The following is a 23,987-nucleotide window of genomic DNA, read 5'->3' as shown; positions in this document are numbered from 1 at the left end:
TTTGATAAGGGAGACTTAACTCTATAGACAGTACTGAACTTACAACCATTCATTTAACGACAGTTCAAAGTTACGGTAACACTGGAAAAGTGATTTACCACCAGTTCTTGCATTTACAATCATCTGAGCATTCCCCCAAGGTCATGTGATCAAAATTTGGTCACTTGGCAACCCGCACATGTTTACAACAGTCGCAGAGTCCCGGGGTCACATGATCGCCATTTGCAACCCTTCCCGCTAGCTCCAACAGTTAAGTCAATGGGGAAAAGCCAGATTTGCTTAATGACCACATGTTTCACTTAAGAACTGTAGCATTTTGTTTAACAATCATGGCAAAAAGGCCATAAAATCAGCCGTGCAACTCACTTGGTTGTGGTTATAAGTCAAGGACTACCTGTATGCACAGAATCCATTAAGAGAAGATGCTGAACTACATCAACAATATAAATTTCAGAGAACTCCAAAGTCTAGTCCTGCTGCCTTCCCCCATTTCTCAGAGGAGATGATCTATTGTTACTCCAATGCCCTCATTGTCCTCAGGCTTTTCCCCACGATTCTCCCTTACCGGATTCTTTCCGAGTCAGAAGGGTGAGGCATATGGTGCCAGGCGGCCTCTTCCATGGCCTGTTGATACAGCTGCTCCTTAATGAGAGGCACGGGCCCCAGAGGGCAAACCCCAAGGGAAAGGGGGATATTCACCTCCGATAGCTGGATGGGGGGCTGGTTGGAGGCTGGCTGAGATGTTGTGCTAGTAATTAAGATGTCAGCTGTAGCAAACAAAGAAGGAAGAACCACTCAGAAATTGCACACTTAGGGTTGTAGTTGTTTAGACAATTGCAAGATCCTAAATTTTTCTTTTTCAAACCTGACAATCTGAGATTTGTGGACTTCAAACTGCCAGAATTCTGGCTGGCTGGGAAATTTCAGGAGTTGAAGTCCATACATCTTAAAGTTGCCAAGTTTGAAAAAAGCTGTCCTGGATCCAACTAGAAAATAACTTAAGAGCAAAAATAGGTGAAAACGTTAACCAGACTTTAGTGTATATTCCATTCTTGATGTCCACCTTCTGCCTTCCAGAAGACCATTAAAACATTGTTCTGCTAGTTAACTTGGGGTCTTGATGAGGGTGCTCTATGCTTGAGAGGACTGATGGACTAACTGGAAAGATGCCACCAATGTGCCTTTTGGTTTTCTAGTTTTGTACCGAATTCTTATTAATTTTAATGTTTTAAATCCATCTATCCATCCAATAGGGCTTCATCCTAAATGTAAGTGGCACTGGGATTTATTTTTATTTTGTGTGTGTGTGTGTGTAATTTGGCAATTTTCAACTGTGTTAAAAAAAAAAGATTGAGAGTACACAAGAACAAAATCAAATTAAAAGATGCAGTAAGGAGACCATCGAGCAAGAAATAACATTAAAGGAGGATCTGCCCTTCTTTATCCTACTTGAGGACCCTGAATAGGTTTGCAAGTTGGAGTGCCTAAGTGTAAAGCCAATATGCTCAAGCGGGAAGCTCTTGGCAGATAACAAACATGCCATGTGAATATGGAGAGACGCAGAGCCCACCCCATCTGCTGGTATGTCAGCTACTGTCAGTAACATGTACCGATAATGACTTATATTTGGCCAACGACAAAGACAAGAAGGTGACTTCATTCTAGCAGTTTAAAAGTTTTATCTAGACATGGAAGAAGTATTACATTTACTTCAGGATTTAAATTACAGTTTTGTGTACTTTCTACTTCAAAATACTGGGAAATGAAGTTACTAGATCTCAGCAGGAGATCCTCTCTCCCTCTCTCTCTAGAAAGAGAGAGGGGTGGGTGGGTGGGTGGGAGGGAGAGAGACAGAGAAACTTATACCTGCACAATTTCCATCCATCATGGCCCTCCAGACACACAGGCTTTTGATACAGAATCTAGCTTTTGACACCCAGATTCTGAACTTCAGACGTTTTGCACTGGTTCCTGACCCATAGCTTAAAGGAGCGGTTGCCCCTTTTCTCATTACTTACCCCTTTCAGCCAGGTGAAGAGATGGCACGGGGTCTTCTATACTAGAGCTGATGGCTGCCCTCTCAGCCATGGATTTCAACGAACTTAGAGGTTCAGGTGCCTACAGGGCAAAAGAGACACCCAAAGGAAAGGAAGTAATGAAGAACGGAAGCACAGATATGTGTTTTAAGAACTCTGCTAAAAACAAAATGCATAAGCAAAGTTTGTGAGGGAGCTCAAGCCAATCATGGTTTCTCTGGTTAGCAAACCTTATAGAGCTGCTGAAAGGCTAACACAGAACAAACCCAGCTCCGTGTAGCAGCTCCAGTGGTTGTTCTAAAACAGTTAAAGCCATGCTGAATCACATCAAAGGCCTATGCGGCATCCACAAAAGCAAACCAAACCTTTTCTGAGAAGTTCTCAGGCAGATAATCAGAATGAAAGCATCTTCATGTTCCCCAGTAATTAATACCCCCAAAAATTCTGCCCCTGGTTCTGAAGAAAATGTATTTTGTATCATGGCCAGCAGCCACTGACACATTCACCTTTTCATCTAGCTCCTTTTAAAGCTACATGTTGTGACATTCAATTCCACTATGCACTGACTTTGAAAAAAATTATCCTGTATCTCTTATCACTCAACTTCACCAGAATGACATAGGCTTTAATAATATGGAAAGTGGATAAAAAGATTTTTCCCCCTTTCCCTTTTTTCCCATGTCTTGTGGAATTTTATACATCCCTACTGTGCCTTTCCTTCTCTTTTGCCTCACTAGGGTATAAAACAACAACTTATTACATTTCTCCTTGGAAAACTGCTCCAACCCTTCCATTATTTTGGTCATTTTCCTTTTCTAGGATTGTGGTATCAATTTCAGCCCATAATGCTAAAAATGGGATATTGTATTTCAAATCCAATCATACTAGTACCAAAGGTACTTTTTCAAGAGCAACCGGAGTTTCTGGTTTTTCTTCCAAGCCATTTTGTTCTTCAGCTCTTGACTGGATGGTGGGGAATAGAAAGATTTCTACTCCTTGCAGACAGCTGGTTGTTGGCATTCTTATAGCGAGTTATTAAAGCCAACTGGAAATTATCTGGATCTTCAGAATCACTTGTGTAGTGCAAACTGGTGCACAGCTTGCTTGGAACTGTTGAAAGAGCTGTGTTGTAGACTGGAGATAGTTGATGTTGTATCCCTCCCCCTCTTTTTAGAATAGAATAACAGAGTTGGAAGGGACCTTGGAGGTCTTCTAGTCCAACCCCTGCTTTGAGAGAGGGCTGTTTATCTTTCTCTGGTCTACAACACAGCCCTTTCAACAGTTCCAAGCAGGCTCCACACCCATTTGCACCACTCAGGTGATCCTGAGGGCACAGATAAACCTCCAGGTGGCTTTAATGACTCACTAAAAGAATGAAAAAGACCAGCTAAAAGAATGCAAATGACCAGCTGTCTGCAAGGAGTAAAAATCTTTCCATTTCCTACCATCCAATCAGAGCTGAAAAAGCTTTTGGGATGAGAAGTAAAAACATCTTCAAAGAAAAAGCAGAAAGACCAGTTGCCTCTTGAAAAAGCACTTTTAGGACAACCATGACCTGGATGAGTGAGAATCTCCATAGACAATCATACCACAGATTTATTAAGGGAGATTAAGAAATTGACAGCTTAGCATCTAATTTTATTCCTAGTGATGCCCAACAAGAAATCTGGCTTTTTCACAATTTCACTCACAGCCAAAAAAATCCTCACAGAATTGACAGTTTTATCTAGCTGTGTATCGCAAACTCAACCTGTTTCCTAGCCAACCATCACCAGCTCATTTCCTGCCAACACGTACATGATTAGGATATTGTTTCCCTCAATTTAAAGTTTCAAATTCCTTTAAATTTGCCATTTTATTATCTCTATCCTGAAGCTTTCTTGGAACCTTGTGCTATCCCAGTTTTATTTCAGACATCTAAACAAATGAATACTTTTTGTTCATCCTAACACCAGTCCACTGATTAACAAGTTGGAAAACTCTGGTTCTAGCACAGGTCTTGGTGTGTTCCAGATTGCAATGTTCAGGTTCTGAAAATTTTCCCACCCATCTCAGCCATCTTCCCCGCAAGTCAGTGCAATGCTTTGAAACCGTCTGTTGGGTGAAGAGTATGGCAGAAGAGAACCGGAGCGCTTCTAACCTTGATCTCAGGCGTGGAGCTGAACTGGGGTGGCCCGTTGAGCAACGTCTGGGCAGATTTGCTGTCAGAGAAGCTGGGTGTGGGTGAGGCAGGTGGGTTGGCAGTCAGAGGCACCAGGAGGCTGGATCCAGTGCTATTGCTGACACTTGATGGCTGAGGAGCTGCACTGGGCTCTTTCCTATCAGAATGAAGCAAGACAAAGATGTCCCTTGGGACAGCTGGGCCCCCATTTCTTTGGGAAAAGGAGTCAGAAGAGGCATAAAATTTTAAAGAAATAGCTACAACTGCAGATCAGAGGTGGTCCTTGCCTTACAATTACAAGTGGGAACAGAATATTCCTTACTAAGCAAGACAGCATTAAGCACGCCCAATTTTGCAACGTTTTTTGTTGTTGTTTTTTTTGGGCCACGGTTGTTAAAAGCGGATCAGGCAGCCGTTAACTGAATCTGGCTTCCCCCTTTGACTTTGCCCATTGGAAGCCTGCTGGGAAGATCGCAAATAGCAATCACACAACCCTAGGATGTAGCTCTTGCAAATACGCGCCTGTTGCCAAGCGCCAGAATTTTGATCACGTGAACACAGGGAGGCTGCAATGGTTTGAGGTAAATTGTTTTTTTTTCAGTGCTCTTGTTAACTTTGGATGGTTGCAAAACAATAAGTCAAGGACTACTTATACCTCACTAGCATGGATTTGCAAAGGAACCGAACTGAATAATCATCATTAATCCAAATCATTCTCTTCTTAAAAAGCAAGCTATTATTTCTCTTCCCCAAGTTATTCATGTTCCAGGCTGTGTGCATGTTACAACATCACATGAATCCTGTATTTCTGAGGAATAATTGGCATGTTAGCTTAATGTCTGTAGCAACCCAGCACAAACTGACTGAGGTTATTCAGTCAGTCTGCTATAGATTTTCTGCAGTTATCCTAGCACTGAGCAGTTCCCAAACTGTAGGATGACATTGTTAAAAAACAAACTGCTTTTGAAAACCTGACTAGAATGGGAATGTTTAGAAGTGGGAGCCTACAGATACAGGTAGTCATTGACTTATAACAGTTCGTTTAGTGACCATACAAAGTTACAACAGCGCTGAAAAAAGTGACTTGTGATCGTTTTTCACGCTCATGACCGTTGCAGCATCCCCAGGATCACATGCTTTACCTTCAAATGCTTGACAACCAGTTCATATTTATGACGGTTGCAGTGTCCCGGGGTCATGGGATCCCCTTTTGCAGCCTCCTGACAAGCAAAGTCAATGGGGAAGCCAGATTCACTTAACAACCATGTTACTAATTTAACAACTGCAGGGATTCACTTAACAAAGGTGCCAAGAAAAGTCATAAAATGGGGCAAAACTCACTTTCTCACCTAACAAAAGAAACTTTGGGTGGTTGTTAAGTAGAGGGCTACCGGTAGTATTTTCAAAGGGGAAAGAAGAAAGTAGCAAGAAATTCAAAACTCTTTGTCAGTTCCTAAGGGCTAACATGAAAGAATTTTATATATTTTTTAATTATTTAGACCTTGAGCTACTTAGAACAGGGGTCTCCAACCTTGGCAACTTTAAGCCTGGTGGACTTCAACTCCCAGGTTGCTCTAAGGCTTAATCTCCTCTACCGGGGATGCTGAAGGTGCCCATGGAGGGTCTGTGCAAGAGGGAGCAGCTCTTAATCACTCAAAAGTTGCAACCAAGTCAGGTATTCTGCCTGGGAAGGGGATGCTTTCAGAACAATCCCTCACCCGTTTCAGTCTTGCATGGGGAAAGAAAGCTGTAGAAAGAAATGTTCTCCCCAGAGCAGGGGGTCTCCAACCTTGGCAACTTTAAGCCTGGCGGACTTCAACTCTCAGAATTCACCAGCCAACTTAGCTGGCTGGGGCATTCTGGGAGTTGAAGTCCGCCAGGCTTAAAGTTACCAAGGTTGGAGACCCCTGACTTAGGACTTTAAACACATTAAAGCTGAATCTAAACCTGGAAAAAACACGTGAAGGGGCTGGTGAGACTTCAGTTACTGGGGTCCAGCTGCCAGACTTATAGGGAAAAAAAGTTATATTGAAGAGGAAGGGAGGGCAGAAGAGCGAAGGGAGGATGCAGAAAAACCCGGGAAGAAGATACTCACGTGGAAGCACTGGGTGGGTTGTGTGATGTTGTCTGGTTAGGCAACGTCTGGTTGCCGCTGCTTAGTGTCGAATCTGAGCTGCTGTCGGCTACCACGGAGCTGTAACCTGGCAGGAGAGAGAAAGGCTAAAGGTCTCTCTAGCAAAGAGCTCTGGACCTCTTCCTCTTGGTTCCTTGCTTATCCCATGCCAGCTTTTTCCACAACTGGCTGCCTTCTGGATGAGTTGCACTTCAACTGACTGCCAAGCCTGATAGGATTTACGGGAACTGAATCCCACACACCTGGAGGACAGCAAGACTGCAGAAGATTGTCCTCTATTGGTAAAACAAATAGTCTACATCAGGGGTGTCAAACTCGATTTCATTGAGGGCCGCATCAGGGTTGTGTTTGGCCTAGGAATGTGTGTCTGTGTGTGTGGCCAAGGTGGGCGTGGCCAGCTTGACGTCACTCATGTTGGGGGTGCCTGTGGTAGCCCGAGTGCTCTGCCAGTGAAAACGGGCTTCCCAGCTCCGTTTTCAGCTGGGACAGCCTCCTGCAACCCTCCCTGTTTTTGCTGGCAGAGGCACTGCGGGCCAGTCCTTCGCTGTTTCCAGGGAGGCCCTGCGGGCCAGATCTGAGCACCCTGCAGGCCGGATCCAGCCCCCAGGCCTTGAATTTGACACCCCTGGTCTACATACAGGTAGTCCTCGGCTTTACGACTGGCCATTTAACAACCATTTGAAATTACAACGGACCTCCCCAGAGCAATTTATAACCTATTTTCAGAGTTACAATGACTATATACACACCTGTGGTCAAGAGATTGCATTTTGGGAGTTTGGCAGCCAGGTTATCTTTATGTCACTTTGCAGTGTCCCCCAGTCTCATGAAATCCAATTTATGATTTTTGCTGGTTTCCAGTGTTTATTTTTCCAGTAAAAAAAATATCCATTGGGGAAAATTGATTAGCTTAATGGCAATGGCATTCACTTATGACTGCAGTGTTCATTTGGATGCCTCCTGTGGATACCTCAATTTAAGACTGAAATGACCTACAACTCTTAATTCTGGGCTCAATTACAGTTGTAAGTTGAGGGCCACCTATACTAGGGTCACCATGGAAGTAACAGCAAAGATATACAGGTAGTCCTCGACTTACAGCAGTTTATTTAGTGACCACCCAGAGTGACAATGGCAGTGGAAAAAAGTGACTTATGACTGTTTTTCACACTTATGACCGCTGCAGCATCCCCGTGGTCACACGATCACTCTTGGCAACTGATTCATACTTATGACGCTTGCAGAGTCCCGAGGTCATGTGATCTCCCTTTTGCGACTAGCAAAGTCAATGTGGAGGCCAGATTCACTTAACAACCATGTTACTAACTTAACAAATGCAATGATTCACTTAACAATTGTGGCAAGAAAAATCGTAAAATGGGGCAAAACTCACTCAACAAACATTTTGCCTTGCAACATAAATTTTGGTTTCCATTGCGGTCATAACACAAGGTCTACCTGTATAAGCAAAAGCTCGCCCGTCTGTCCCAGACAACGGCAAGAAGCTTCTTTTAAAGACTGTGTTCCGCAGCATGACTGCAGGGTCTACACCCCAGGAAGCCCAGAAAACCTGAAAGAGCAGCCACCCTTGCAACCCAGGGCCCGTCTGCAGAAAACTCACTGGTTGCACCGTTCTGCTTGCTGGCGTTCTGCTGGGTGCTGGGAGGCCGGGGCTGTGAGGCGTTGGTGCTGGGAGGTGGGGGCGCCACAGCCTGCGCGTAAGGGGTTGGGGTAGTCGGTGCATGCCCTGCCGGAGGGTTAGCTTTGCTGCTTGCGTTCCCGCTGCCAGTGACGGCCCCGTTGCTGTTGGATCCAGGCCCGTTGCCCAGGGAGGACGATGTGCTGGAGCTGCCGCCCATCGGGTAGCTGGGAGGGATGGTGGGAGGAGGCTGGTGGTGGTTGTTGTGGAGGCCTTTTGAACCGTTCTTTGCTGGGGACTAAGGAAGAACAGAGAACAGGTTTGTTTTCATTTGCCTATCCCAAGAAATCCCACTTTCTCTGATCAAACGGGAGGCCATTCATATCTCAAAATCAAATACACAATGGAAGAGATTAAAAATAAATCAATTACAGGTAGTCCTCACCGACTGCTTGTTCAGCAACAGCGTTTACGGAGGTGATGAACAAGTAGGTTTATGGCTAATCCTAGAATCTGTGGCTGTCGCAGTATCCCCGTGGTCATTTAACAGAATAACAGAGTTGAAGGGGACCCTGGAAGTCTTCTAGTCCAGGGATCCCCAGCCTTTCGGACCTCAGGGACCACTAATTCATAATTTTAAATCCCGCGGACCACTAATATGATCTGCCTAATGACTGTCTGGGTGGGTGTGGCTAGGTGGTCATGTGACTGGGTGGTCGTGACCAAATCGATGTCATTCACGTCTAGGGGCGCCTTGCCAGCCTCTACTTGCCCCTCCCCTCCCAGCCACTCCTCAACAGCCCACCCAGGCTCCTTAGGGCCCCAACAGGAAACAGTTGTTGGAGCTAAGCAGCCACCATGAGAAAGAGTTGGCAAAACAGCTCAGTTCAAATTGGATCTGACCAAGAAGGAGACTCAGCAGAAGCACCTCACTGAAGACTACAAGCATAGGCTTTCCAAGCAGAGGGAAGACCTGCAGGAATATAAGGCCAGATACCGGCACCTGGAGGCTCAGCGGGCTGAGACAGTCAGCCAGTTCCAGGTCATGATGCAGTCCTACTGGAACAAAGCTTTTCTCTTTGCCACCAGCGGTGCTTCCCGCCAACCTTATTTATTTATTTATTTATTTATTTATTTATTTATTTATTTATCTATCTATCTATCTATCTATCTATCTATCAACCTTATATACCGCACCATCTCCCGTAGGACTCAGGGCGGTTCACAGGCATATTAAAAACAATATACCGTATATACTCGAATATAAGCCGATCCGAGTATAAGCCGAGGTCCCCAATTTTACCCCAAAAACTGGGGTAAACTGGGGACTCGAGTATAAGCCGAGGGTGGGAAATGAGGCACCTACCGGTTGGGGAAACCCTCCCTCCCTCAGCTGAGAAGGCTGGCGGCCCCCCCCCCCCCCCCCCCCCCTGCACCGGCAGGGCTCCCCCGCGCCGTCCGGTAAAATGTGAAAAAAAGAAAAAAAAAAAACTCGAGTATAAGCCGTATATACTCGAGTATAAGCCGAGGGGCTTAAAAAAAAAAAAAAACTCGAGTATAAGCCGTATAGACCCGAGTATAAGCCGAGGGGACGTTTTTCAGCACAAAAAACGTGCTGAAAAACTCGGCTTATACTCGAGTATATACGGTAATAAATAAACATTAAAACCCAGTTAAAACTAAATATTATCATGGCCTGATCACTAAAACAGTAAAAACCGGTAAAACCCCCATTAAAATTTAGCTAAAACATTTTATTCTTAGGCTAGTCCCGCAAGCTGAAATAATAGAGTCTTCAGTTCACGTCTGAAGGTCCGGAGGTCGGGGAGTTGTCGTAATCCTGGAGGAAGCTCGTTCCACAGGGCTGGTGCCGCCACAGAGAAGGCCCTCCCCCTGGGGGTCGCCAACCTACATTGTTTGGTCGATGGCACCCTGAGGAGGCCCACTCTGTGGGAGCGCACAGGTCGTTGGGAGGCAATCGGCAGCAGAAGGCGGTCTCGAAGGTATCCCGGTCCTAAACCATGGAGCGCTTTAAAGGTGGTAACGAAAACCTTGAATTGCACCCGGAAGACTACCGGTAGCCAGTGTAGGCCGCGCAGGATAGGTGTTATATGGGAGCAGCGTGGTGCTCCCTCTATCACCCGCGCGGCTGCGTTCTGGACTAACTGGAGCCTCCGGGTGCTCTTCAAGGGGAGCCCCATGTAGAGAGCATTGCAATAGTCCAGGCGGGAAGTGACGAGGGCGTGAGTGACCGTGCGTAAGGCGTCCCGGTCAAGGAAGGGGCGCAACTGGCGGATCAGGTGGACCTGATAAAAAGCTCCCCTGGCGACGGCTGTCAAATGATCCTCTAAGGACAGCCGATCGTCCAGGAGAACGCCTAAGTTGCGCACTCCCTCCCTGGGGGTCAGTACTTCCTCCCTCACAGTCAGCGATGGTGTAAGCTGACTGTACCGGGACGCCGGCACCCACAGCCACTCTGTCTTGGAAGGGTTGAGTCGGAGCCTGTTCCTCCCCATCCAGACCCGCACGGCCTCAAGACACTGGCCCATCACCTCAACGGCTTCATTGGGGTGGTTCGGGGTGGAAATGTACAGCTGAGTATCATCAGCGTACAGATGATAATCCACCCCGAAACCACGGATAACCTCACCCAGCGGCTTCATATAGATGTTGAACAGGAGAGGCGAGAGAACAGACCCCTGAGGCACCCCACAAGTGAGGCGCCTTGGGGCCGACCTCTGCCCCCCTGCCAACACCGTCTGCGAACGGTCAGAGAGATAGGAGGAGAACCACCGATAAACACTGCCTCCCACCCCCAATCCGTCCAACCGTCGCAGCAGGATACCAGGAGGCTGAAGCAGACCCTAAGTCAGAATTTCTGCCCCCCTCTACCCCCCTCTGACCTGCACAAAAAAACCCAAAGGGGGAGACTCTCTGCAGCAACACAAATGTTCACTGCATGTATCTGGCCCAGGGGCTGTACTTTGAGGATCCCTGATTTAGTGCAATATAAAAAATGCAAATAAATTTTCTGTGGACCACCAAAATTTTCTCAAGGACCACCAGTGGTCCACGGACCACCAGTTGGTGACCACTGTTCTAGTCCAACCCCCTGCTCAAGCAGGAGATCCTATACCAGGGATGACCTATAAGCAAGGTCAACTTACGTATTTTCCAAATTTTTAACATTTTCTTATTTTCTTTTTTCTTTGTTTTTCCTTTAATTTTTTAATGCTTTTATTCTAATAAATTCTAGTAAAATATTAAAAACAAAAATAGATTTAATGTATTATAATTGAGGGGTTTTTTTGGGGGGGGGCGTTCTTGGTGACCAGCATGCATTTACAAATTGAAGGGTCCAAAGATGAGGACTGCTATGTACAATTTTCACAGTGGGCTTCTGACAAGCAAAACCAATGGGAAAGGTGGCAGGAGAGTTACATATCATGCTTAATCACTGTGGGGATTCACATAACAACCACTGTCAGAATTGCCATCATAGCTTGGGCAGAGTTACGTGATGTGTCACTTTACGACCACAATGCTTATGACAGAGTTGCCAGTCTCAGCTGTGGTTGATAAGGACTACCAGAAAAACACACACAGGATTGCAAAGATTTTTTTCCCCCCATTCACAAAGACAAAACTGTAGGGATTTCCAAATTCTGACTCCCTTGTCCTTTCTCATAAATAGCCAAATGAAGCATTTCAGTCTTATTGAAGTACAGAACTACCTATCTTTGAAATTCATACATAGAATTGGTTGAGTGAAATGCATTCCTACGTTAATGTCGCCTTGCTCGTAGAAGCAGGTGCAAGTAAGCCCATGGTGCCTCAACATGCAGTATTTCTGCATGCAAAGAGATTTGAAGTGGATGGATTTCTCAAAGCAATTTTCTGGGGTAATTAGGGAAGTGGCTCAAGTCGTTAAAACTAGATTGTACTGTATCAGGAACAATGAAGCTCCATTAGTTCTAACTAACTAGTCTCAACACTTCCTCCTCCTCAAAAGAGTCCTAAAGCCCTAGTCAAAACTTGACTGTTTCCAGCCTCTCCCACCATGTCTTTACAAGATGAAGAACCCTGGGCTTCAAACTCACTTGGCTGACTTCACTGTCTGTTGACCGTCCTCGTTTCTTATCATCTTCAGAGTTCTCCTAAAAAAGGAAAAAGAAAGGTTGAGTACCACAGCACAAAGCAGCATCTAACCATCTGTCTAAGATACGAGACACAAGTTCAGCCCTGCTTCATATTTGGAGGAGAGACTGTCTGGGCATTTGAGGGGACTGAGAAGACTAGTTAAGCAGACAAGCATCTCCCAGAACAAGGATCACCAAATTCATAATTTTAAATCCCGTGGACCACTAATATGATCTGCTTAATGACCGGCTGGGTGGGCGTGGCAAGATGGTCATGTGACTGGGTGGGCATGGCCAACTCAATGCCACTCACATCGAGGGGCACCCTGCTAGCCTCTACTCACTACTCCTTGCCTGCCCGCCCAGGCTCTTTAGGGCCTCAACGGGAAGCAGTTGCTGGAGCTAAGCAGCCCCAATGAGAAAGAGTTGGCAAAACAGCTGGCTCAGTTCAAATTGGATCTGACCGAAAAGGAGGCTCAGCATTAGCCATTCAAGAGAACTAGGAGCATAGGCTTTCCAAGAGGGAACACCTGCGGGAGTGCAAGGCCAGGTACCAGCACCTGGAGGCTCAATGGGCTGAGATGGCCAGCCAGTTCCAGGCCGTAACACAATCCCACTGGAAGAAAGCCCTCTGGCTCTTTGCTACCAGGGGCTCTTCCCCCCCAGCCTTTACCTAAAGCCCTACACCAGGAGGCTGAAGCAGACCCCAAATGAGAATTTCTGCCCCCCTCCGACCCACACAAGAAGACCCCGAAGGGGGAGACTCTCTGCAACAACAGAAACGTTCATTGCACATATCTGTCCCAGGGGCCATAGTTTGAGGACCTCTGATTTAGTGCAATATAAAAAATGCAAATAATTTTTCTGGGGATCACCAAATTTTCTCAAGGATCACCAGTTAATGACCACTGTCCCAGAAGGTGGCAATGGCAAAGCAAATTTGTAACCTTGTCTTGTGAACTGAGTGGATGCAGCTAGCAGGCCTCGAGTGCAACTCAAAGGCATCTAATTAAGCACCATCACAGGACAAGGTGTTCTCCTGTGAGTAAACATGGAAGCTGACCTCAACAAAGCCCTCATCAGAGTTCATGCATGTACGGTTCTTTCCCACGAATGGATGTTCCCTCACCATCTTCACCAAGGACCCTCCTTACCGTTGTGCAGTTTGCAGGGCTGGGTGGGATTGGGGAGCTGGATGTGGTCGAGGTGGGTGTGCTGCTGGACTGGTTGAACATCTCATCTTCCATGTGGCTATGGCTGGGTGGGGAAGTGGCTACCAGTGCCTGTGCTGGAAGACCAAGAGCAAGAGAAGATGAAGAGAGACATTTATGCAATCAGGTAGAAACATTATGGCCAGTTAAGGCAAACATAGAAAACTTATCTTGGTATATTTAAATTCTAGATCAGGGATCCCCAACCTCTGGTCCCTGGACCGGCACTGGTCCCTGGCATGCCAGAAACTGGGCCAGGCAAACAAGCAAAGCCCCATCTGTGGCTAGCCCCATGTGAAATCAATCCCCCACCCTCCAGTCCATGGAAAAACCTCTCTCCACGGAACCGGTCCCTGGTGCCCAAAAAGTTGGGGAATACTGTTCTAGATGTTTAAGTGCAAGAACCACGGTAGATTTTGTAAAATATAATGATCTTTTTGCACCTTAACAGGCTAACCAATGTCTTATGCAAAAGCTTTCATGGATCACACTTACTCTTACACAGGTAGTCCTCAATTTACAACCATTTGTTTAGTGATCATTTAAAATCACAACAGCATCCAAAAAAGTGACTTATGACCATTTCTCACACTTACAACTTTTGCAGTATCCCCCATGGTCCCAAGATCAAAATTCAGATGCTTGAAAATCAGTTCATATATACTACAATTGCAGTGTCCAGGGGTCACGTGATCACCTTTTGTGACCTTCTGATAGGCAAAGTTAATGGGAAACCAGATTCACCTAACAGCCCTGTTACTAGCTTAACAACTGCCATGATTCACTTAACAACTGTGGCAAGAAAGGTCGTAGAATGGGACAAAACTCACTTAACAACTCTTGCCGAGCAACAGCAATTTTGGGTTCAATTGCGGTCATAAGTTGAGGACTACCTCTACATAAAAATAAAAGGAGAGCTAATAGCAAAAATATATTTTTGTTTAAAGAAAATCCCATCATTATTTCTTGGAGGAAAAACAAAATAATTTTGACAAATAAGTAAAAATTACAGCTGTGCCTTGTTTTGCAACTGCCTTAGTTGGCAACTATTTGCAAATACAATGGTGATAAACAGTATTAAAAATACATTTTCCCACTGGTGTGCCTGATAACGAAAGCCATCAATGTGAAACTGATTAAGAGTTGGTCAGTTTCAGGTTCTAATCAGCTAATTAAGGTTACAGAACTGAGCCTGGTTAACTTGCAGTTAGCATGTTTTAGGGAAACACTGGGCTGGGGACAAAGGCAGTTCAAGCAAGAAATTAATTGTTTAAGCAATTTCTCCATTCTGTGAAGAGGCAAAAAAAAGGGTGAAAAACTGTCAGACACAGGATATTTATCTAAAAGAAATGGCAGCAACCAGTGATCTTTCTAGAATCTCTAAGTATTCACTTAGTGACCATTTTGCTTAAGAACCATTGGAATGGAATGCGGTTGTTAAATGAGACCGTATAGTCATGACTGCAGTTCAAGAAGCAAAAAAGGATCTGCCAGGAATATTGAAAGAGAAAAATATAACAGGCTCTGAAGGCAGATGCTGTTCTTAAATTGACAAGGGCTCAAGTTTTATGGGGAGGGAAATTATCGTAATTTTACTGCAACCACTTCAATTTTAATCTCCACCACGACTGTCTGCCCAGACGTAACACTTACGAATGTCTTCTAAGTCGAGGTCATCGTAGAGAAACTCGTTCTCCTCAAAATCGGGGTCCTGCGAAGAATCTACGTAATACTCCACATCATCCTTGATTTTGCGGATAGAGTCCACGTTGATAGAGTCGTTGTCCAGCATGCGCAGGATTGTCTCCAGCATCCGGATGTGGTACCGATGCTTCTCAATGTGCCGCTTCAGGCCCTCGATCCGGTCTTGCTTCTGTTTCCCATGGGAAGGACAGGTTGGATCACACACTAAGCCAGAGTTTCTCGACCTTGGCAACTTTTAAAATGCAGGCTGTGAATTCTGGGAGTTGAAGTCCACATATCTTTAAAAGTTGCCACGGTTGAGAAGAAGCGCAGCGCTGAGCTATTAAGGGGGCTTGTTGGGTTCTGACTTAGTGAATTCCTAATCTTTGGGTTGGGATATGGATGTAAGTATTTTATAATGCACCATTTCCTGACCTCCAAATGTGATGGTGCTGCGAAGGGGGAATCCTGTCTCTCCAATCTTTGGAAAGCACAATGTTAAAAAAGACTCTAAAAATGTCATTGGCTGCTCAAGCTTTTTGAAAAGAAAAAGACAGATAAAACATGCCTCTAAAATAACTGCCAATTTTGGATATGCTACATTTTGAAATGCTAAGTCTAACTCGGATATGAAACTTAGGCTATTCTCTTGCAATGCAACGTGACTGTGCCAATTCACCCTTCAGTTAACCTGTCTCCGATACTGGAATAGATTCCAAGGAGACCCAGTTTCTAATCAATCCTCCTCAGCCATGGAAGTTCCTTTGAGTACCCTGGGCCATTTACTCTCCCTCTCTTCAGCCCAGCTCACCTCACGGGGCTGTTCTTGTGGGGGAAAAATATGAAGTACCCAGTACATTGCCTTGAGTTCCTGAATGAAAAGAAGGATCGGATCTAATCAATAAAGGATTTCACAAACCCTCAAATGCCTGGATTTTCCACACTTAGCTCCATTCATTAATCCCCAATGCACTGTAGGCACAAGCTTCTAAAGAGACATTTCATCAACTCACATCCTTGTCTCCTTTCTTCTTGCGCGTCTGGACCGAGAGTGACTCCACTTCGCTCTCAAACTGATCCACCTGCATGTTCAAGGTGTCTATTGTATTCTGGGAGGGAGGGAGGAGAGAGGAAGCAGACGGACAGATCATTATCCAGTCAGACAGTGAAACAGGCAAACATACTTACAAGGTTACTTAGCTATGCAGGAAAAAGGAAGTAATTAGGGTAATAATAAGAACTAATGGGACATATAACTAACCTTGTTAATGAAGATCACTGCCGACCACCCAATGTGTTAAAAAAAAATCTACAGCCTGGGATTTCCAATGGGAAGTCCCAAAAATTTTGGGAGAAATGGAGAGCATATGGGGTAACACCTTGTGTGTTGGCTGGAAGTTTCTCTTTCTTCAGAATTGCAATTGTACTAACTTCCTGCTTATGGTCTATTTTCTAAAAAGTGTTTTATCAGTATCATTTGCTGGGTAATCTAATACACAATAAACGACATATAGCAGACATACAGTACAATAGAAATGTCTCTGGTGGTTCTCTTTAAAAAAAAAAATCTGATATATTTTAAGAATAACATTTCCTGGGCCACAGTCCATAGATCCGATGAAATGCTATCTTGAATGATAGAGGCTGTTTCCTGATAAGGCTTTTGCAGGGCACAGGGATGCTCTGAATACTAGTGACAGATTTCTTATTTTCTGGTCAATTGTTTTTTACCATTTCTGGTTATATGTATGTATGTGTATATATGTGGGGGGGGGGGGAGAGACTGCTTTCTGTGTTTTCTTCATTTAATTTCCTCCTGATCTCAAGTGTCTCTCTTTCTCTTTTAAATATACAATGGAAGAAAGCACAGATGGTAACAATTAGGTATTACTAAAAGCAGCTAGCTCCCCAGTTGTTTTTGATGGTATTCTTAACAAGCTATGTGCATTAATTAGCTTGGCAATGCCAGGATCTCAGAGCTATAAACAACCATTTGGCCAATGGATCTTGCATTCTTCCTAACCAGTGTCTTTCCATTATCTATAGCCAGAAGGGTCCAATATAAACACTAACTGGAGATGCTACTTTTGTCGTTATCAGTCCTTGTTGCATATTCATTCCTTCTGACTCTACTTTTATTTCTTCTGCTCCATTAAGTTTGGTAAGCCATTTAGGGTCATGATTTGAGTTTTGCGATATATAAATAAATGAGTAACTGTGCACATATGTGCACAAAATCTATACCCAAATGCCATTTGAGCTTGTTTTTCCTGCATTTGAGGAAGGATTTCCACAAGCTTGTGTTTAACTGGCACTATCATTTGTCTGGAGCACACTAAAACGCCCAATATATCCTTTGGTTGCAATTCAAATAATTACCTTTCCTAATCGAAGCAATTTCTATTTTTTTATAAAAAATAATGGATGAATAGCTACAGAAGTTGATGGGAGTTAGCAGAGATGACCAAACTGATTGCTTTGATTAAAGACAAAAATATAACTATCGTATTTTTCGAAGTAAAATCCCCCCCCCCCAAAAAGAGGCTGAAAATTTGGGTGCGTCTTATACTCCGAATGTAGCTTTTTCGAAGTTTTTTTCAGCCCTAACAAGGCGCTAACGAGTGAACAATCTCTGTGCTTTGCCTGCTCCCTCCTACTCTCTCAGCTGTGCCTTAAAAGCTTTTTTCAGCCCTAAAGAGGCAGGAGTGAGTGAAGTGATCTTCCCAGCTTCGCCTGCTTATCTCATTGCTTTTCTCTTCAGAGATCAGCTGTGCTTTAGAAGCTGTTTTTTTATCACCAAGTAGGAGATAAAAAGTGTAGGACTCAAAACCAGCAAACGAACGTGCTGAAGCTGACAAGACAAAGGACGCTAGCCAGATGAATACCTGGTAGGCAGATCTCCCCCCCCCCTATTTTCCTCCCCCAAAATTAAACTGTGTCTTATACTCTGGTGCGTCTTATATTACAAAAAATATGGTACTTTTCTTTCTACTTGAAAACTTCTGGACTTTGTGCTCGAGGTGGAAAAAAAAATGAAACGTTGACTTTGGGTTTTACTGGTTTGTTGTTATAGAAATGGCTAGTTTATACTATTATCTAAAAGTAAAAAACTGAACTTTGACGTTATTATTTTATTCTATTGCAGCGAAGAAAGTCGGAAGTCAACACAATTTTTTTCCTTTTCCCCACATTTTTCCCTCCCCTATCTTTCTTACTATTTTCTTTTGTACTTCTGTATCTTATAGCAGGGATGTCCAACCGTGGCAACTTTAAGGCTTGTGGACTTCCAGAATTCCTCAGCCAGCAAAGTCTTAAAGTTGCCAAGGTTTGGGACCCCTGTCTTATAGTATTAATACATACGTAAATAAAACTTTGGTTAAAATAAAAATCTGTGGGCCAAGAGATGGGAGACACACAACTTCTGTTAACAAACTGCCATTTCCCAACAGCATGGAACCCCAAACCTATTCCCCAAACTACCCTGGTTAGTGACAATTGATATGAATTGAATTGAAAAAACTCGCTCTGGGCTCACTCCAAGGTCCTTTCTAGCCCTATGACTCTATGGCCAGCTTCAACCTCTGTTCTGCATTCAATGAGTTCACAGCTACGGCTGCATTATTCTCATCATGCAACTGTCTATTTAGCCAAGGGTCATCATCATCATCAGAACTTCTCCCTTATCCAGGAAAGAAAATTTCTTTTCAGGTTGTCACGAGACCTTTTGCCATTGAACAACCAAAATATCCCCAAGCGTCTCCTTCTTGGAAGACAAAAATTCCGGCTTCGTTCTTTAACCTTAGAGGAGGGGATGAGGGAAAGGGCTCTTTTAGACCTTAAGACAATCAACCACAGCAAAATGTAATTACAGAGTTTCAGGATGCTCTTCACCCTACCTAGTAACTTCTGATAAGTCACATAAGTAATTTCTAACATGGACCCTTTGCATTTTCAATCTAAGGTGGGGGAAATTAGTTCTGCTCTCTGCTTTCTCCAGAAGCTGCTTTGCCATCCAATCCAGCCAATGTTCCCCAGTTCTCACCGTCAGCCACTGCCCAACTTCCTCTTTCTCCTTCTGGGCTGGGTCCACTTTCTGGGCCAGGCCCAGCCCCTCTTTGGAGTAGGCTTTTGTCTTGGTCTCACGTTCCACTACCTTGAACCGCTCCATTTGCTGGAAAGAGAGATTACAAAGTCTCTATGAGTTAACGCAAAGCAGGAAACAGTTCCCAGGAGGGCTCAGAATCCAGCCTCTAGCAGGCATTTTCCAGCATCTGATCATTTGAAATGCACGTCTACACTGCAATAAACTAAAATAATAATAATAATAAATAATTAAGTGCTCTGATGAACATCACTTCAACCACCGTTTCTGATCTGAAAGAAGGGTGGGAAACCCCTGAAATGCTTTGGTCAAGTCATAGGGCTTCTCCATATGTGATATCTCCACCACTCTCAAATTTTCAGAAGTTGTGCGAACATATACAACGCCACTGTTTGTACTGGGGCAACAGAACCAATCAATTTATACTGGACTCCTCGGTGTTCTTTGAGCTTGGTTGATTTGCCTGCAGACATTTCATTGCCCATCTAGGTAACATGAACACCGTTGTTACCTACAGTACTTGGGTACTGAAACATCTGTAAACAGGCAAACAACCAGGCTCAGAAAGAATCAAGGACCCTACAGTTCAACCCTGACCTGCAGATGTTTTCTTCCATTGCAACTAACTTCTGGCTCTGCTTCAGGATAAGCAAAGTCACCACAAAGACAGAATGAATGAATCTGCAGAATGAATTCTGGAGTCTGAGATGGTGGTTGTGTCTCATTGCATCTCCCATAAATTCTACATCCTTGGGAAAGTTTAAGCCACCAAGATACTATTAAGCTGTCCTTTCATTTTCTCTTTTAAAACTGAACAGCTTCCCCCACCCCCATGGTGACTAGTCTGGTTGCTTGAAAATCACTGAACAGGTGGGAGGAAATGTTGGGTTGTGGGGAGGGACACAGGATTAATCGGATGCAGGTTTCTGAAGTCTCCCATCAGTTGGAGAGATTTCTACCAGCTTAGGAGAAGCTGAATGCTACAAAAAGAGAAGCAGCAATTAGAACGATTGTAGAGCAGATTAAAACAAACGGGAGATCTCAGATCATTTAAAATGGCTTTTATCTGCATCTTAATTTCGCTTTCGATCTATTTGATTTCCACTCGTAGATTAGATTTCAAAACAATCCTTAACCTGATATTGCTTGGAGGTGATGAAAGTTGGCTCCAAAAACCCAGAAGAGAATCCTGCTGAGGAATCTTGTCCAGATATAAATTCTACTGCCTATCCTTGAACTCAGAATCTTAATCCCCTAAAAATAGGGACTCACTGTTGTGGGCCGCCAGCAGAGCTGGTAGCAGATTCAGAGAGTGAGGAGGTTGGGGAGGAACATGGGCCAGCCCTGGAGTCTGGGGAAGGCTCTGCCAACTGCTCTGCATCCTGTTCCCAGTGTGCGAATGCGCAGAATTGCCAGAGGAAGGGAACAGCTAAGTAACAGGGGTCAACTTGGGAGTAAGGCCAGAGGTGGACGATGAGGGGCCCCTCCCATAGGGAATAAAAGAGGAGCGAAAGGGAAGGGGTGTTTGCAGGAGACAATTATTTCATTCCTGCATTCTTGCCAAGTATTGCAGCGTCTGAAAGATATTGACCTGGCCATTCTCCAAGCCTGATAAATGTCGGTAGCTGTGAACTATCTTGAAAGACTGTGGGACAGGAAAGACTTTGCTGGAGAGGAATTCACTATAAATTAAATAAAAGGGGTTTATTGGGACAAGGACTTGGCTTCATGCTGTTGGGGAAGCCTAGGTCAGAAAATTCACTCTATTTCTTCCTATCCAAAAATCCTGGCTCCTGAACTGCTGTGGTAACTTCCTAAACAAAATTCATAATTTGTTTTGTCTACAGTGCTGAGTTATTCAGACAAGCAGCCCAACCCAAACTAGTGAATCTCATTAACATGGTGCTACTACCATAGTGGGACTGATTTTTTTCTAACTGAAAATATGAAAAGAATGGTTTTGCCATGCCCATCTAGACGCTACTAATATTCTCATTGTCATGCCCTCTAATTAGGCAAAATGATGCATTATCATATGGCAACAATTAAATACCTCAAATGGGCTAATTTATAGAATGTATCCAAAATCTGGGACCCAGGACTGAGTGAATGAAATTTGGGGAAACTGTAGCTGCTTCAGTGTTTCTGGCTGCTGCTGCACTCAAATGATCTATATTTTTTAATGTTTCATGACAACTTCCTAGCCAGTCTTGCAATCCCTTGCTCTTTCTCCCACCCAGGAGCAGGAGGTAAGGGAGAGGAGAAAGGAAGATTACTGATGCTCCCCACCAAATTCTCACAAAGAAATTCAATGAGAAAATCAGCAGGAAGTCAGAAGTCACTCCTGCTCTATAGCTTTTTTATTGCTTGTAGTCTTTCTGCTTCTCCATTTAGGAAAGGAAATATATCTGAAATGGTTCCCCAACAGGGCGTGGGTTGTCTAATTCAAGTGCTTTTTTTAATTAACATTTTTAATATTTAATAGCTTCTACAGAATACTGTGAGGCACACAAAGACATTTTCAATCACAAAGTGAGTAACAAGTAGACGATGCAGCAAATAGTAATAGCACCTAGACTTATATACCACTTCACAATGATTTTCAGCCCACTCCAAGCGGTTTACAGAGTCAGCATATTGCCCCCAACAAACTGGGTCCTCATTTTACTGACTTCGGAAGGATGGAAGGCTGAGTCAACTTTGAGCCGGTGAGATTCAAACTGCCAAACATCTGGCAGCGGGTGGTCAACAGAAGTAGCCTGCAGTACTGCACTCTAACCACTGCGCCACCATGGCTCTTAAATATGCATTTTTGTCCCCGCAAACAGATACTGATGATCACCATCAGTGCTTTTTAATCACAGTGCTTAGATTTGACATTAGAAAAATAAAAGGAGGTTTGTAAGAGTGCCTCCCCCCTCGAAAGAAAATGTATAAAATGTCTACTGATTCAGGTTGCCTAGGAAATACAAGATACAGCTTGATCCTTGCAAAGTCCCTTATTTCAAAGCCTCAGAGTTTAGAAGACCTTCCACAAGCACTACCAGTTAAAACTCTTAAACTAAGAAGGTCTTACCGTCTATCCCATGTTGTCACTTTAAGGAAGATTGTGTGGAAAAAGGTCCTGGGCTCCCCACAGAACCCCTTTTCTGTCACTTACTCAGCTTAAGTAATAAGTGAGATGGCCAGGTGGCTCACCTTTATGAGGTCACACTGCTAGCAGCCAATGGCAACACTGTTAAGGAAGAGCTAAGCATAAAAATATCAAGAAGTCTTAAGTGGAAAAGCTGGTAAGAACTAAGCCTAAAACTGGAAAAAATTAAACCTGGTTCATTTAGTCCTCCAAAACCACAGTTTCCTTGAAAAACATCCATTTCACCTGAAATTTGCTCAGCACTGACATATAATAGCTAGTAGATTCTTTTCTCTCTCGGTTTGAATTTTTACCGTCTCAATGAGTTTCCGGTTGTCTATTAGCTGCCTTTTGTCTTTAATCTCATTGGATGCAACCCATGTCTTGATCTGGTCCCTCAATCTCTGCAGAAAGAGAAAAGTAGTTCCATGATCAAATTCTGTTCCCTTTATTACTAGATCTTCCTGGCAAAGACTAGTCCTAGAGTAACACTCATAACAGTGAAACTTTTTAGAACAGTCTTTACCAACTTAGTGTCTTCTAGACATATCAAATTCAAATTCCATAATCCACAGCCAGCCAACGATCATGGTGGTTAGTAATTATACAAAATTCAACCCTTCTGGGTGTCTTCAGGTTAGGGAAAGCTTGTGAGTACAGAAATGGTCAAACATAAAGAATGAGTATGGACTCATTTCTATACAGGTACAGATAGTCCTCGACTTACGATTGACCCCACAATTTATGTTGGTAAGTGAGACACTTGTTAATTGAATTTTGCCCCTTTTTATGACCTTTCTTGCTGCAGTTGTTAAGTGAATCATTGCAGTTGTTAAGTTACTAGCACGGTGGTGAAGTGAACCTGGCTTCCCCACTGACTTTGCTTGTCAGAAGGTCGCAAAAGGTGATCACATGACACCAGGACAATGCAACCATCGTAAGGATGAGTCAGCTGCCAAGCATCTGAATTTTGATCATGTCACCATGGGGATGCTGCAACGGTCATAAATCACTTTTTTTCAGTGCTGTTGTAACTTAGGACAGTCATTAAATGAATTGTGGTAAGTCGAGGGCTACTTGTGGGTGGCCTAGGACCACAACTGGGACAGAATTTCTAACTAACAACTAAGTGAGGCAGTTGTTAAATGAGTGTTACTCGATTTTGCAATCTTTTGTGTCACGGTTAAGCAAATCAGTGCAGTTGTTAAGTGAATCACATGGTTGTTAAGTGAATCCAGCTACCCCCATTGATTTGGCCTATTGAAAGTTGACTGGGAAGATTGCAAGTAGCAATCATGTGACCCTGGACACTGCAACCATCGTAAACACATGCTGGTTGCCAAGCGTCCACATTTTCATGATCATGTGATCATGGGAACACTGCAACGGTCATAAGTGCAACGACCAGATCTTTTTCAGTGCTGTTGTAACTTTAAATAGTCAATAAATGAATGGTTGTAAGTCAAGGACTACCTGTAACTATTGGATTTCACTTTTGTCTGTTACAAGACAAGCGATCAGCAACTCGGCATAGCTTCCTACCTTTTTCCTCTCTCTTGTCGCTCAAATTCCGCTTTTTCCAATGTAATTGTTTTTCATGAAAAATGTAGGGAGTGATGATTTTAATTATGTTTCCCTGAACTTTAATTATTTATCTGAATTTTTATTATTAGCACTTCTGAGTTAAATAATAATAGCGGAGAATGGAGGGAACTGTCAAAGGACATTTTGGAATGCATAGTCTGGAAA

General features: G+C 43.9%; 1 protein-coding gene across 7 annotated transcripts in view; it reads right to left on the bottom strand.

Annotated features, from left to right (window-relative positions):
- Positions 1-23,987, bottom strand: part of CNOT3 (CCR4-NOT transcription complex subunit 3) — a 45,526-nt gene that overhangs the window by 7,288 nt on the left and 14,251 nt on the right. For 4 of the 7 annotated variants that reach the window (XM_058181628.1, XM_058181630.1, XM_058181634.1 and 1 more), the window contains 11 exons: positions 22,553-22,642; positions 19,046-19,174; positions 16,017-16,112; positions 14,974-15,193; positions 13,264-13,397; positions 12,071-12,127; positions 7,953-8,268; positions 6,293-6,398; positions 4,177-4,354; positions 2,019-2,118; positions 566-767 (listed from right to left, as the gene is read on the bottom strand). In XM_058181628.1, coding sequence (XP_058037611.1) covers positions 566-767; positions 2,019-2,118; positions 4,177-4,354; positions 6,293-6,398; positions 7,953-8,268; positions 12,071-12,127; positions 13,264-13,397; positions 14,974-15,193; positions 16,017-16,112; positions 19,046-19,174; positions 22,553-22,642 — 1,628 coding nt within the window. The remainder of the gene's footprint in view (positions 1-565; positions 768-2,018; positions 2,119-4,176; positions 4,355-6,292; positions 6,399-7,952; positions 8,269-12,070; positions 12,128-13,263; positions 13,398-14,973; positions 15,194-16,016; positions 16,113-19,045; positions 19,175-22,552; positions 22,643-23,987) is intronic. The other 3 variants (XM_058181631.1, XM_058181633.1, XM_058181632.1) reach the window with 2 other exon arrangements.

The sequence above is a fragment of the Ahaetulla prasina genome, chromosome 4 (assembly GCF_028640845.1).
Source record: "Ahaetulla prasina isolate Xishuangbanna chromosome 4, ASM2864084v1, whole genome shotgun sequence".
Classification (NCBI taxonomy): domain Eukaryota; kingdom Metazoa; phylum Chordata; class Lepidosauria; order Squamata; family Colubridae; genus Ahaetulla; species Ahaetulla prasina.
This window is presented reverse-complemented; position numbering and strand designations above follow the sequence as displayed.